The 15,457-nt window shown below is 40.4% G+C and overlaps 1 protein-coding gene across 18 annotated transcripts in view; it reads right to left on the reverse strand.

The window, feature by feature from the left end:
* The window catches only part of FHOD3 (formin homology 2 domain containing 3), a 464,819-nt gene that overhangs the window by 92,416 nt on the left and 356,946 nt on the right, over nt 1-15,457 (reverse strand). For 14 of the 18 annotated variants that reach the window (XM_025429108.3, XM_025429100.3, XM_025429109.3 and 11 more), the window contains one exon: nt 2,476-2,610. In XM_025429108.3, coding sequence (XP_025284893.1) covers nt 2,476-2,610 — 135 coding nt within the window. The remainder of the gene's footprint in view (nt 1-2,475; nt 2,611-15,457) is intronic. The other 4 variants (XM_035718891.2, XM_049112684.1, XM_049112683.1 and 1 more) reach the window with 1 other exon arrangement.

Genomic DNA, 15,457 nt, shown 5'->3' on the forward strand with positions numbered 1-15,457 from the left:
TTAGGAGAAGGAGAAAATGCAACAAAGACCCAGATTTGTTATCATTTATAAGCACCTGTCCTCATCATTTTCCACACTAGAAATAATATGTCCCATAACCCAGGAAGCTTAAGACCACATTCAACAACAATAACAATAGATAAGGATGTTTTGCAGGAAAAAAAGTACAAGAAGCCTGGATAACTTAAATCAGTAAAATGCCTGAAGAAAGGTCAGGCATTTGGGTAATCCCAGGGACTACCTGATAAAGCTTTTCCTATTTCCTTTTTGAATTTCTTTTCATTTACATCCTAAGACTTTTAGGAAGGAATTAGAGTCATCATAATTAATAGTTGTATGTGGTCTGTCCTAATGATCAGCAGTCCTTCTTGGACAGGGTCTTGCCAGGATCTCTTGGTGTCTTAAATGAGAAGTGAGACCCACTTGGACCAAGAGCAAATATTGATAGTTACAAGCACAGTCTCTGCCTACATACATACATACAGTTTAATATATAGTACAGTGCATTCTTGTCCTGTTCTTCTGGAACTCTAACTACATGAATGCAAGGCACTCTGTTATTTTCCTATAGGTCCCTGAGAGACTGTACATTTTCCCTAATGTTTTGCTTCATTTTTTGGATTGGATAATATTTCTATTGTTCTATCTTCCAATTTACTGACTCTTTCTTCTTTCATCTCCATTCTGCTACTGAACCCATCCAATGAATTTTTATTTTGATTACTGTATTTTTCAGTTCTATATGTATTTCCTTTTGATTCTTTATAGCTTTTCTTTGCAGAGCCTTATCTTTTCATTAGCTTCGAAAGTATTTGCCTTTACTTTTTATAACACGTTTATAGTAGCTGCTTTTACAGTCTTTGTCTGATAATGACATCTATGTCCTTTTACAGTTAGCATATTTTGATTCTCTTATTCCTTTAAGATTCTCCTGGATTTTTTGTGTGTGATAAGTTACTCTGGATTGCATTCAGAACATTTTAAATATTTTGAAAGGAGACTCTGGGTCTTGCTTGAATTCTATGAAGAATCTTATTTTCCTTTAGCAGGCCATCAACAAGGTTAGGTTCAGCCTGCAAGTTCTGACTGCCTCTGACGTTGGCTAAAATATTAACTCAGTTTTCAAATATTTTTTAATGATTTGTTAAAATGATTTTGTTAAAAATGATTTTTTAACATCATTTTGTCAAAAATGATTTTTTAACAAATCAAACCCTTGTGTGCACCCACCCAGTGGCCAGTCTGCGAACTGAGTGTGGTCCACTCTGTATTTAGTTCTCAAAGTCTATACTATATTCTTTAGGTTTTAAGCCACATGTGCACAAACTGGAAACGAGCTCAGGAGTGCTCACTTGATCTCTCTACTCTTTGTGACTTTCCTATAATCTTCTGGCTTCCTTGGGTCTCCTTTCCTGCTCCTCTAGCCAGAAAGCTTGGGCTTTATTTTCTATGCTCTGCTATACTTTCAGTAAATCCATCTGCACCCATCTGCAGTGTGTTCTGGAAAAACATTACTGCACCTGTAAACCCTCATTGACAATGTTTTATACTCTTGTGGGTTTAAGTGGGAGTAACTGAAGGAAATATTGTTTGCCAAAGAAATTGAACTGAGGAAACAGGAAGTGAAGATGGGGTGAGAAATGAAAACAAGAAATAACATAGAAGGTCTCACAGCGATGACTGGAAAGATGACAAGGGGAGAGATTAGGAGGAGGAGGAGAGGAAGCAGGGAAAGGAGGAGTAGAAGGAATGAAATGTGTAAGGAAAGACACAGCAGGTGTCCAAAGAGCACTGCACAGCATGAAGCTCAGGAGAGAGAAGCAGAAGGAAGTTGACCAGGGGGTTGGGGAGAACAGGTGCACAAGCTGGAGCTGGAGGAGAAATGGAGCGGCACTGGATGCAGTGGTGGCAGACAGCCTGAGACAGGAACACAGCCTTGGAGCTGGAGGGAGACCAAAGAGATCAGTGGGTTGGGAGTCATCGGCAGAACGGCTTTCTCCTCCAGACGAGGAGAGAGGATTGTTCAAAAAAATATATTGAAGATTGATACAGGGAGCAAAGAAGCAAACCAGAAAGTGGGAAAAGCATTTTCTTTTGGCATCCAGTAGGATATGAATAAAACATGAGTAGCTTTAGGGGGAAATGACAAATTAAGTTAGGACAATTAGGCTCTCTGTCTTCAGGAAAGCCTGGATAAGACCATTTTAGATAATGGAGAACCCAAAAATACACAAATTCCTAATTGTATTTGGCTGGCTTTCTGTGCTTCCTGCCATATGGTTAAAGGGAAAAGGCCATAACAAGCCAGAGCTAGCCCATTTCAGGAATGTCTTACCGTTCCTTAAAAACAGAGACAGAATCTAAAGCAAACATATTACTACCAAACCCTTAAGACCAGAAGTAATCATATAGAGCAGGAAAGTATGTGCTTTAATTTTCAATTTGTTATTTACAAAATCTTGAAATTCCTCTTACTTGAATTTATTCCTTTCTTCCCGTTCTATTCTCTGCAACCTTTCTTCTCTCTCCTGCCGCCGCCGCTCTCTCTCTGCTGCCAATGACTCTTGGTGCTGCCTAAAGGATGATGTGAGAAGACCACTCAGTGATGACCTAAAGATACAGAGTTAATGTTTTAGTGGCTTGGCCTGTACCCAAGTACCCAAGTAGGAAGCAGCCATACTTCAGTTAGAATTGAGGGTCTGGTTCACTGGTACCTAGGTATTGCTGGGGGAAAATTACTGAGTTTCCCAGGGTCTTCACCTGTAAATGGAGGTTAGTAACTCCACATGCCAGAAGGACATGAGGATGGTAATTTGTATAAAATACTAAGCACCATGCTTGGCATATAAGCAGTCTTCAATGATGTGTGCTGTTATTACCAAAAAGAATTCCAGTAATATGCATAACATAGAAATTCATCCTCTCTCTCTCTCCCTTTCCCTTTCTCTTCATGGAGACACACATTTTAAAACTTTTCTATGGAAAGACGTTATAGAATCAACATTTAATCTAAAACTGGTTTCTTACTCAGCCATCAACAAAACAGAAATCTTACCATTTGCAACATGTGGATAGAACTAGAGAGTATTATGCTAAGTGAAATAAGTCAGAGAAAGACCATTATCATATGATCTTACTCATATGTGGAATTTAAGAAACAAAACAGAAGGTCATAGGGGAAGGGAGGAAAAAATAAGACAAAATCAGATAGGGAGACAAATCACAAAAGACTCTTAACTATAGGAAACAAACTGAGGGTTGCTGTAGGGAAGGAGTGTGAGGCATTAAGGAGGGTATGTGATGTGATGAGCACTGGGTGTTATACGCAACCAATGAATCACTGAACTCTACCTCTGAAACTATTAATATACTATATGTTAATTAACTAAATTAAAATAAATCTTTTTTAGGAAAAAAAAACTCTTCTATATTACATAAGCTAAAAATATTTTAACATACACCAGATTCTCAATATACCTCCTCAAAACAATGTATCATCTTGAAACGGGTTGTGATAACAGATGAAGAAAAAAAGATGCAGCAATATTCTGAAATCTGACTGTAATTAAGGAAATTTCATTCTGTGTCAGGAAGCATCCAAGAACGTGAATCTTGGTGATACCACACAATCTGGACTGTCCACTGAAGATGGCATTATGGGGATAGCCAGCTGTGAGAGGCCTCAGTGAGGGATCACAGGGGTGGGTATCACTGGAAATGTTAAGTCAGGGGAATGGGTGGGAAAAGGGAAATTTTCATAAGCATATAAAAAATAGGAATGGAGTTTATTGGGAAAAGGAGTCTGTTGGACCTGTGGGCCATAACAAAACAAATCTGTATGGATAATAAGGCCTTAATTTATTGAAAAAAATTCCAAAACTAAGATACAACTATTTCTGAAATATTGGTTGGGTGAAATACTACTTGAAGTCAGTGAAAATATGCCTGCCTAGTGGAGAACACAAGATTCCTTAGTGCAGGAAAAAGATGTGACTCTTGTATCACTCACATTCTGCCCTAAGTCCCACAGCCATTCTCTGCTACTTGCCTCTGGCTCTCATTCAGAGGTGATAGAAGTAGAGGGAAGAAAGTGCCATTCCTGAAAGCCACGGGAAGGGAGTAACCAAATCCTATGCTCCAGGCTCACGAGGGAGCTACATCAGCCCTAGACACTCAGGCATGTATAGAATTTGATTTCTCCTTCACATAAATGAAGTCCAGACTATCTTGCTTAAGTTGCTGTTATTTATTTAGTTTTTTGCTATATGAAGCTCAACCTTAACCACAGAATGGACTGGTTTAGTATACCTCTCACAGTGATTGACAGAAATTGTTATGGACATAACATTTTTTTCAACCTGATTTTTATATCAGAAGCCAAAAGGGCACTCAAACAGAAAAACTTTGATACATTTACATGTATTAACATTTAAATTTTGCATGCATTTAAAAGTATTTAAGAATAAAGAAAAGCCATCACCTAGGTGGAGCTACTTGTAACACATATACCACAAAGTATTAGTATACATATAACAAAAAGAACCAACTCCACATCAGAAAAAAAAAAAAACCCACTCAGTGGAAGAATGAGCAAAAGATAATGGACATTTTGCTGAAGAATAAAATTAAATGGCCAATAAAAATACAAATGATGCTCATCTTCACTAGAAATGAGGGGAAAAGAATGTAAGTTAAACCCATAGTGATATATTGTTTCAGAAATCTCACATTGCAGATCGACAAAAACTAATGCCTGATGACCTGAAGCATTGGCACAGAACAAGACAAGAATTCTCTTATATTGCTTCTGGGAATCTAAGTTGATATAATCATTTTGGAGAAGCACTTAATGCATTTGAAGATGTGCATATCCTACAACCCAGCAATTCCACTTTAGATTTATACTAGAGAGCAACTTTTGCATGCTAAAGATGGCCAATACATACAAGAATACTATGTATTGCATTATTTTGTAGTGTTAATGGTTAATGATTAGAAAGATCTATGCAGAAACACAAAAACATAGTATATTTTTTACAAAGAAATACTCTATACCTGTAAAAAATGAATAGAGTGAAATGGATTGACATGGGTGATTCTAAAAAGTGCAATATATTGACAGTGAAAAGTAGTTTCAAGAATATGACCAGTATACTGTTATTTGTACAAAGTTTAAATATATGCAAAGCAAAATCATACACTATTTAGGGATATGTTTATATTTAGCAAAAACATAAAAACACATATGGAAATTATAAAAAAACAATTTCAAGTGGTCATCACTGGGAAGGAAAAATTTAAAGGAATAAGGGATTCAATTTTATATGCAATGTTCTTTATAGCTCTAAAATTTTCTGTCACTATCTAAAATCTTCTGTAAGCCTGGAATATATTTTTTGAAGTCATCCTTTTGCCCTTGAAGAATCAAAAGTTCTTCTCTTTTAATATCAAATATCTTTGAAGCCCCAAGCTAAGTGAACACAAAGGTTAAGTCTAGGGGCACCTGGGTGGCTCAGTGGTTGAGTGTCTGCCCTTGGCTCAGGTCGTGATCCTGGGGTCCGGGGATCCAGTCCCATATCAGGCTCCCCACAGGGAGCCTGCTTCTCCTTCTACCTATGTCTGCCTCTGTGTGTTTCTCACGAATAAATAAATAAAATCTTTTTTTTTTAAGTTAAGTCTAGAATTTTAAAGCAAAATATAACTCTACACAGAATTTTTTTAGGAACGGTTTTTCCCTCACAAGGGGAATTTGAATCCAGCCCAGCTCCCCAGCCTACCCTGTGTTGTTATCTCCTTAAGTAGTAGCAGCTTTACTGAGTTCCCTTTTCAGAGGCAAGAGACAAGAACAAACTTGGTGGTCTTGCTCTTTGGTGAAGAGCAAGGTAAGAACCTTGCCATCCCCCTCCCCCCAACTTCTGACTTTAATTTGTTCTTCCAAATGTTTCCACTTATATCAGGGAAAACTTTACACGTAACTTAATAATGGGTCATTAGTGGCTATGCTAAAGAAGTCACAGTGAAGCTTCTCTATACTGTGCATTAACATCGTTTACTTCTGTAAACTGTGAATATTGGAGCGTGTATAAAATTAAAGTAGTACGAGGACTTAAGAACATTAAGTAGTGTCCAGTTTAGTCAAATGGATAAGCCATTCCTTCCTGTGGATTGTGCTCCTGCCCACTTGGACCTCATAAGAAGAGCTCTCCTAATGACTGGCCAGAACACAACAGCAAACACACTGTTGGGCAGCATTAACAATACATGAAATCTCCTTCCTTAATCATTTCACAGTTTGGAAGAACCGAAATGTGAGCTGCTAACTCCAAGCAATGCAGAATGGTTCCTCTTTTCTGGAAATGAAACAAAATACCTTGAGCAATTCAAATTCTATTCTCCTGAGCACTCTAACACAGATCCCTGTAACAGGAAGGGAGAATTAAAAGACTTCCCGTGAGGGCGCCTGGGTGGCCCATTCAGTTAAGCATCCGCCTTCAGCTCAGGTCATGATCCTAGGGTTCTGGGATCAGGTCTCACACTGGACTCCCTACTCAGCAGGGATTTCTGCTTTTCCCTCTACCCCTCCCCACTGCTCATGCTTCCTCAGGCTCAATCTCTCTTAAATAAATAAATAAATATCTTAAACCCCCCCCCCCCCCCGGCCCATGAGCTTTTCTGTCCTAGATGCATATAATCCATTTTGGTCATACTGGAAACAAAAAGCTATAAACATAATATTAATAAATTAAATTACCCTAGGTCTCCTGGATAAGCCCAACATGTGAGAATATAAACTGTGTTCCCATAAATCCTGTTTCTGGAAATGGGCTCAACCTATAATATCAATGCTGGAATGCATTCAAATCATACAAAGGGGACTATTCCAAACCATCCTTTGGAAAAAAAAAAAAAAAAACACATCCAAATACCAAAATTCAAGGTAGCATGGTAAGTTCTTCTCCTTATAAAGGCATCTTTTTTAAAAAGATTTTATTTATTTATTCATAAGAGACACAGAGAGAGAGGCAGAGACATAGGCAGAGGGAGAAACAAGCTCCCTGCAGGGAGCCCAAAGCAGGACTTAATCCCAGGACCCCGGGATCATGACCTGAGCTGAAGGCAGATGCTCAAACACTGAGCCACGCAGGCATCCCTATAAAGGCATCTTTCACAGATCTGTATCTTTCATATTAAGTTTTCCAGGAAAAACACTTACAATGATTGGAAGTTGCTGTGATGAAGTGCTATGGTGAAAAGGAATGAGCACAAGGCTTAGAGAAAAACCTGAGCATGGCCAACCACTGAACACCTGTGAGCCTAGTTTACTTGTTTGTAAAATGGTGGTAATAATACTTGCAACTCCTGAAGCACTGTAAGGTTAATATGACAGTTTATGTATAAGCCTGCTGAGAACAGCATTTGTGTCATAATGGGTACACGACATATGTCATTTTATGTTGGGAGCCTAAAACCTCTAAATGCAGAGAAAAAGCTAAGCTGCAGTCCCCAAGGCTAGATCTGGAATAGGACACTGGCAGTTCCCGGCCTGAGAGGCTAGACTGGGCTGGGATTCGATCTGAATCTTCCCACTGTGGCTTCCAGCTGGGTGAGTCACTGGGACTGCGTGCCACCCCACAACGCACCTGGAAAGCTGAAGTCATATATAAGTTACACCCCAGGCAACAGCAGCCGAGTGAAGCCACCTAAGAATGCAGGTGGAGAGGAGCGAGAGAGAGTGATTTTGCAATGGAGCGGATGATATACTCTGAGTGAGAGGAATTGCAACATTTAATCTTGGCCATACCAGGCTCCAGGGGCTGCCTCAGAAACCCATCTGGTTAAAGCCTCCCTCGCCAGGATGTCTGAAACAGGAACTCCATTTCACTGAAATGTGGTCGGTAATAACAATTACCATTTATGAAGACAATACTGTTTCGCAATTATTTTATGTGAAATGGTTCTTCTAACCCTACAACCTCCTGGACAAAGTTTCATTTTTCTCTCCTTAATAGATGAGGAAACAGAGGCAGAGGAGTCACATTTGGGATACAGCAGAGCTGGGCATTTAAACAAGCCTGTTAGGCCAGACCCCTAGTGTTGACCAATGTCTTAAAGAAAGTCCAAGAGGAAGGAATACATTCCATCTCATTTTATGAGGCCGTATTACTCTGGTGTACAAACCATTTTGGAAGACAGCTTGGCAATTTCTTAAAAAGCTTAACACGCATCTACTATATGACCCAGCCACTTCACTTCTAGGTATTTAACCAAGAGAAATGAAAGCACATTTCCATACCAAGACTTGCAAACAAATGTTCATAGCCAAAAATTGGAAACAACTCAAATGTCCATCAACAGGTAAACAGATAAACTGTGGTATGTCTATACGATGGAGTACTAGTCTGCAATAAAAAGGAATGAAGTATTGAAACATACAAATGAATGGATTTCAAAACAGTTATGTTAATTGAAAGAAGCCAACCCCTCCCTAAGAGTACATACGGCATGATTACATTTATATAAAACTCTAAAAAGTGTAAACTAATCTCTATGGACAGAAAGCAGACCAGTGGTTGTCTGGGATGGGGAGTGGCAGCCATAATCACAAAAGGGCATGAGAAAATATCTGGGCTGATGGATATTTGCCTTATCTCAATTGCAATAATGGTTTCACATGCATACTTAACGTCGAAAATTCTGCTCAACTTTTTTATGTCAATTACACTAAAAAAGCTGTTTAAACACACACACACTCCTTTTGGTAAGTCTGAGTTAAGTACAAGTTCTATTTGTAAAAGGAGCAGATCCTCAACATTTTTTATTTCATAACATTATCTCTAGTGAAATAGTAACAAAAGTCAAAGTAAGCTAATAAATTATCTGATATTTGAAATTATTACTTAATTTTCAAGTAGATAATTTAATATGAAGATTATAGAGGTCAAGAAACAGTAATAAAATGGCAATTCAACAATGTAGAACACAGGTTGTCCTCACAACCTGGCTATGAAATTGGGGGTCACCTGATCTAACGATCAGAGGAGAAGAGGTAACTCTGGGTTATGCTTAGGTATAAAAGGCGCCTGCTTGTCCTGAAATGAGGAGATGTCAGAATCTTCTTTCACACTTCAGGGCTACATCCCAGCTCTCAAGATGAAATGAGCAAGCGCCGGAGGCAGCCCCAAGAAACAGGCAACTTTTCTCCATCATCACTCCTACAATCCCAGAGACATCTGCATCAAAGATGAGGACATGAGTTTAAGGCTTCCTTTTGCTTTGCCTTCTCCAGCCTGTCACACAGTGCTTCAGCACAGGTCTGAGCTTCCCAGGCACAGGAGGGAACAGAGAGGTCACGCAGCAGGCCCTGGAGACTGCATTCGCTCATGCGCACGGCTTGCTGCCATTCCTCTAGGCCTACATGGTGTCATGCTTTGACCTGACCCCCAGCCCCTTCTGCGGGCCCTGGCCTCAGGCTCATAGCAGTTCTTGCCAGTTCATTTTTACATTCTACTCTCCTGTCGAAGACCAAATGAGTCCTCCAGCCAGGAGGTCAGTCTTCCCATCACAGCCCCAGGGCCACCTCAATGTGGCTTCGTAATTAAACTATTCTCCTGGCAGCTTCCACAACACAGATTGCCACCAGTACCTCCTGTACCATGGCTTCCTGGCCTTGCTGGCCCAGACCGAGGTCCATCCTCCCCATCTTCTACCTTCCTCTCCTCTTCAGGCCAACTTACACCTCCCATGCATGCCTACCCCTTCTCTAAATACCAAATCTCTTCTAAACATAGTCCTCCGGCTCAGGATTATGTTTTGAAGAAAAGATGTGGACTTAATGTTTTTAAAGATTTTATTTATTTATTAGAGACACACACAGAGAGAGAGAGAGACAGACAGACAGACAGACACAGACAGAGGGAGAAGCAGGCTCCATGCAGGGAGCCCGATGTGGGACTCAATCCCGGGTCTCCAGGATCACGCCCTGGGTTGAAAGCAGCGCTAAACCGCTAAGCCACTGGGACTGCCCAACTTACTCAATTTTTTTGAAAAAATCTCCCTCATTTAAATGGGCTTGCTCACCTCACCATGAGAGCTGGCAAACCTAGGGATAAAATGCAACATGTCTTACATTGGTGACTCAGTTTCCCAGACCTGTTACCCGAGGTGTCCCTCACGAGGATAGAGCATCTATGCTAGGCTCTCAACTTTGATGGCTTCTCTCTAGCTCTTCTACAAAATTTCATTTTCTTCACAAAATTTGCTACAATGGAGACTCTCTATTTACTGATGGTTTGCTTACCTTCTGTGTCTGCCACTGGAGTATAAGCCAGATGAAGCCAGGAGCAGGGTCTGATTAAATCAATGTCGACGTCCCATACCAGCATGGGTGGCACATCCCGATCACTGAGATAATCTTTACTGAATGAAATATAGGAGTCCTTATATGTGTGTAGGAGGGTGTACAGCCCCCAGTGGCTAGGTTTCCAGCTGTCACTGGCTACCTTGGTTTTGCACTGGGCACTATACGAAGATTAGAAAGAAAGGATGGGGGTGGGGTTTCCTATCTAAATATCTTGCTATCTGTCTATGCACACACACTCTTTCTCAAATCAACCCAGGAGGAAACTCAACCTCTACCATTATAATGGTAAAGCTTATTTACTTATGGCTGGGCTTTGTGGGAAGCAGTGGGAGAAATGGGATATGGGACCCCAGAGTACACTCTCAGAGGGAGAAATCTCTTCCCTTGTTTCTACTCTTTTTCACTCTGTAATCTTTGTACAATGCTAATGTAAGACCACGATAGCCAGTGACAAGTAGAAAATGGACCATCAGGGGTGGACCCACAAGGAGAGGGTGCACAGAAAGGTGGTGACACAGGGGCTCAGCTCACAGCATAGAGTGTCTACAGTTCTGTCGGGGTAGGGGTTCCATCGGCAATCTTTTGAGTAGTGACATTTGCATTTCCTTGTTAGAGGTCTCACTAAAGGCTAAGTGTTACACACACTGTTCTCACTTCCCAATGGAGTAACAGTACATACCCTTTAAAGTTGGTGTCTTTACCTTTTATATAAATGAGAATGAGAGAATTGTTTAATTTTTAAAAAATCTATTCTAATCCTACTTTCCAAAGGAAGGAAACAGAATTCTGTGAGGTTAAAACTGGTCGTACATTTGTTCACCTGTTTATTTGACAAAGAGGTATGGGGCAGGGCAGTGAACAGGAGGCTGGAGAATCTCATGTAGGACACAGAAAAGGCTGCTGCCCAACAGCAGTGAAGAAGCAGCAAAGAAGTCCTACAGGAGAAGGCAAGGAAAATGAGCTCAGCACAAAGTGCCTCCTTGCAAAAAGAAAAAAAAAAAACAAAAAAAAATTAAAAAAAAAAAAAAAAACACCTGTTTCTTGATAAGTCATGGGAATGTGGACCCTATAGAGCATGGTTCCGCTTGTCTTAATGATATTCCCCAAGTCTCAAAATAAAAGGGCCAGTCTAGGAAAGTTAACCATCTTGATCCCTTGGCTTTGTGGGACCCAAGTCTACTACCATAGACCACTGCAGATTCATGAGCCCCATTTTAGAGACAAAGGATAAATGTTTAATGATTCAAAGGGCTGAGAGCTGAAATAGGGGTACATGAACCCACAAAGATATTACAATTCATCCTGTCTGAAGAGGAGTTTTATAGGACAGATGTCACCCACATGGCTCTTAGAGGATAAAAAGGATCAAGTGAATGATTAAAAAAGAGGTTAGCCAAAGAACAGAAAAAATTTGAAGCAAGGGGCCTCAGTAGAGCCCGGTATATTCACAGTGGCATCTCCATGGGGTTAGACGACAGTGAGGATACGAGACATGACGGCTGATGAAGCTGGAAGGTGCATGCAGGACCGAAACAGGAGAGATCCTATTGGTGATATTAACCAAGTTGGGCTTCACTGATAGTGAGAGTCAAGGTTTCTAAGCAGGAAAAATCACCTGCTCAGATCCACATTCAGGACATGTATCACTCAATATATAGTCCAGGCATGACACAGGTATTGAACTAAATCTCTGGTAGTAGGAATGGTGAGCAGTCAGTTCCAAAACACATGTGGGAGAAAGAATCTCCAAAGTCTATTGAGGATTCAGAGTCCTCCTGGGACAGAGGGCTGACAGTTTCCAAATACCCAGAGTCACTGCATGAAGCTGCCATTAGGGAGCCAGACCTACTGCAAACTCACTGGGCCAAAGCACTGGTGCTTCTCCCCTCCTGCACTTTGGATGTAACACAATCGATTAATCAGGACCACATTGTGCCTTACAGGAATTCATTGTGTATAACAAGATTGGTATCAGGAATTACCAGTAGGCAAGTAGGAAGTTAACAATGTAAAAAGAGAACTCAACTTCTTTGAATAGCAGGGACTCGTCCACATTGGTACCTTTTATTTCCTATTGGCAGTTATGGACTTGGTGCCATTAATTGTGATCATGTAATGAGGCATTGGCTTTTATCCTATATTTATATGCTTTTCAGGATTTTCTCAGTGATGCTTGAGGATTTTTTAAAAATTTAATTCTACTTTGACCAATCTAAATTTAAAAATTAAAAAAAAGCAACACTTTAACTGGAGCCCCTTTGGACAGTGGGGCTCTTGATTCCACCAACACCATTTTTAACAAAGTACCGTATAGATCAAGTGATGGAACATAGCCAGCAAGCATTTGAGATCCAGAAAAACACATGAATCATATGTTTGGAAAAGCAGTGGTTTGAAAGCCAAACAAATAAAACCTCAAGGCACATGTAGGTACTAGTGAAGGCAAGAAATGATAAAAGCCAAAGCTAACTAGAACAAGAGGACACAAGCATGCGGACCCATGCAGAACAGATAGACCACATGAAGGAGGAAATCAGGACGAGGAAGGCACAGGTATCAGCAAGTTACACTCAGGGCAACAGACAAAAGACCTGCCAGGCAAGTAATATACAAGAGCTGAAGTAACTGTAAATAGGCAGGAAATGCCTATGGAAACAGACATCTTCATTCTGAGGAAGAGGTTTCCACACCAATGGTGGAGGCAGATTTTGAAGGGAGTCATAGAAGGGAGATCCCACAAGGGGGAGCTTGACTTGGGAGAAGTCACTGCTCAGCACAGCAGGCGCACATTCTCCTAGTCCTAGGTGTTTTGTCCCCAGGCTCCCCAAATGCCCACCCCCCCACCCGGCATTCTCTATTCCATTTGTCAATCACCATAAGAAACTGCACAATAGTGGATGACAAAAATAATGGGACTGTTTCAAGGTAGCACATGATACAGTTCTGCTCCAAAGACTACTGGCTGGATGGTAAAGAGAAGAATTGGGAGGAAGGAGAGCTCCTGACAACCCCAGAGAAGGCAGGAAATGGAGGTACTCCTAAGGAAAGAGTTTGAACACAGACCCATACATGAACCTATATCCTGGTAGGTATATGACAAATCAGTAGGGAAATAATGGATTACTCAATAAATGGTATGCAAACAAGTGAAAACATTTAAGGTGGTTCTCTGTCTCACACTATATTCCAAAATAACTTCCAGATAGATAAAATATTTCAATTTGAGAATTGCAGCTAGAAAATTGCAGCTAGAAATTCTAGAAGCAAGTATGGGAGAAAAGGGTTTCCTCATGAAGAACACAAAACCAGAAAGCAAAAAAGATTAATACTTTTAACTCATAAAATTTAAATTTTTCTGCATGGCAAAAATACCAGAAATGAAGTAAAAAGACCAGTGTTTGAAGAAAATAATTGCTACTCTTAATCAGACTTTGTTCTTTGTTAAGAACTCAATGACTATGAACCAAAAATTCACAGAAAAGGAATTATTAAAGGCTTGTGGACATATGAAAACATGCTCAATCACACTCATAGCACAAGAAGTGTAAATTTAAATTTTAATGACATAATTCTTCGCTTTCAGATGAGCAACGGCTGAGAAGTTGAGTGGTCTTTTTGCAAGAGGATGGGGGAAGCAAGCTCTCTCACACACTATGGTTGGTAAAATTGGTACAATCTTCATGAAGAGAAATTTGACAAAATTTCTCTTGCATAAGCAACTGACTTACTAAATCTATTTCTAGGAAATTATCCTATGGATAACCACACATATAAGAATTACACTGCCATATCATTGTTCACAGCAAAAACCCTGAGGCCCATCAAAATGGAATTGGGTATAAGAAGTAGCATCCAGAGGAAAAAAGTACGATGCAGCCATTAAAAAGAACACAACAATTATAAGTACTGTGGTGGGAAGAACCAGGAAACATTTTTTTAAGTGAGAAAGCAGAACACAGAATAATTTGTATAGTGTATCACTGTTTGTGTAAAGATTATTAAACATGCATATGTTTATGTGAACATCAAATATATCTGAAAGTATACCTAAGAAATTGTAGGTGCTTCTGGGGAGGGACCTTCACTTGCATTGTATATCCCCCCACATACCTTTTTTTTTTTTTTAAGATTTTTATTTATTTATTTGAGAGAGAAAGAGAGAGAGAGAGAGAGAGAGAGAGAGCGCGCACAGGTGGGAAAGGCAGAAGGAAAAGCAAACTTCCCACTGAGCAGGGAGCCCAATGCAGAACTTGATCCCAAGACCCTGAGATCACAACCTGAGCTTAAGGCAGACGCTTAGCCAACTGAGCCACCCAGGGGCCCCCCTATTTATACTTTTTAAATGCTAAATTGTGCACATATAAAGCCCATATAAAAAGAAATAAAATTTAAAGTTGCATCCTTTACTCATCCCTCATTAATGTATTATTACTCTCAACGGAGGTGCTATTACTTATATGTGGGTTTACTGTCGTCCAGGATATAGGAAAAACTGCTGGAACAGCTACAGAGGGCAGACGTTCCCAAGCTTTTCTAAAGGCTCTTGATAATTAACATGTAAAACAGGAAGGTGATTGTCATGTCCAATAAGCAGTGGCACTGTTGTAAGTGGAAGAGAGAACAACAGGATCACTGCTTAAGGTACATACTGATCCTTCAGGTTTTAGCTCAGTGAACACAAAGAAGTCTTTTCTGGCCCCCTGAAATCTGGGCCTGGGGTTCTTCCAGTGTGCTCCCTGGAGCACTCAGCGTGTTCACCTGCTAATGCCCCTTCCAAGGTGCAAGCCCAACCTCGTTATCAGGGTCCTCCCCAGGCTCAGCGCCAAGACTGATGGCCTCAGAGTACCTTCAGCCCCAGGCACTCAACTCACGACCCACCCCCCCACGCCCCATCAGTAGTAACTGTGGCCACTGCAGCAAACAAGCATCTGGCCAGCATTTCTGAAAAGGCCCACAAGATGGAGATGTCACTGCAGGGATGGAAAGAGAATGCGCTCTGCCCTTCCTGACTTCCCAGACATGTTTGCTGTGGCGTAATTATTGTTTGCTTGTTTGTTTTATTTGAATACTCAATATGAATGGTTCAAATATTCTTGT

Source organism: Canis lupus, chromosome 7 (genome assembly GCF_003254725.2).
Source record: "Canis lupus dingo isolate Sandy chromosome 7, ASM325472v2, whole genome shotgun sequence".
In the NCBI taxonomy this organism is placed as follows: Eukaryota; Metazoa; Chordata; class Mammalia; order Carnivora; family Canidae; genus Canis; species Canis lupus.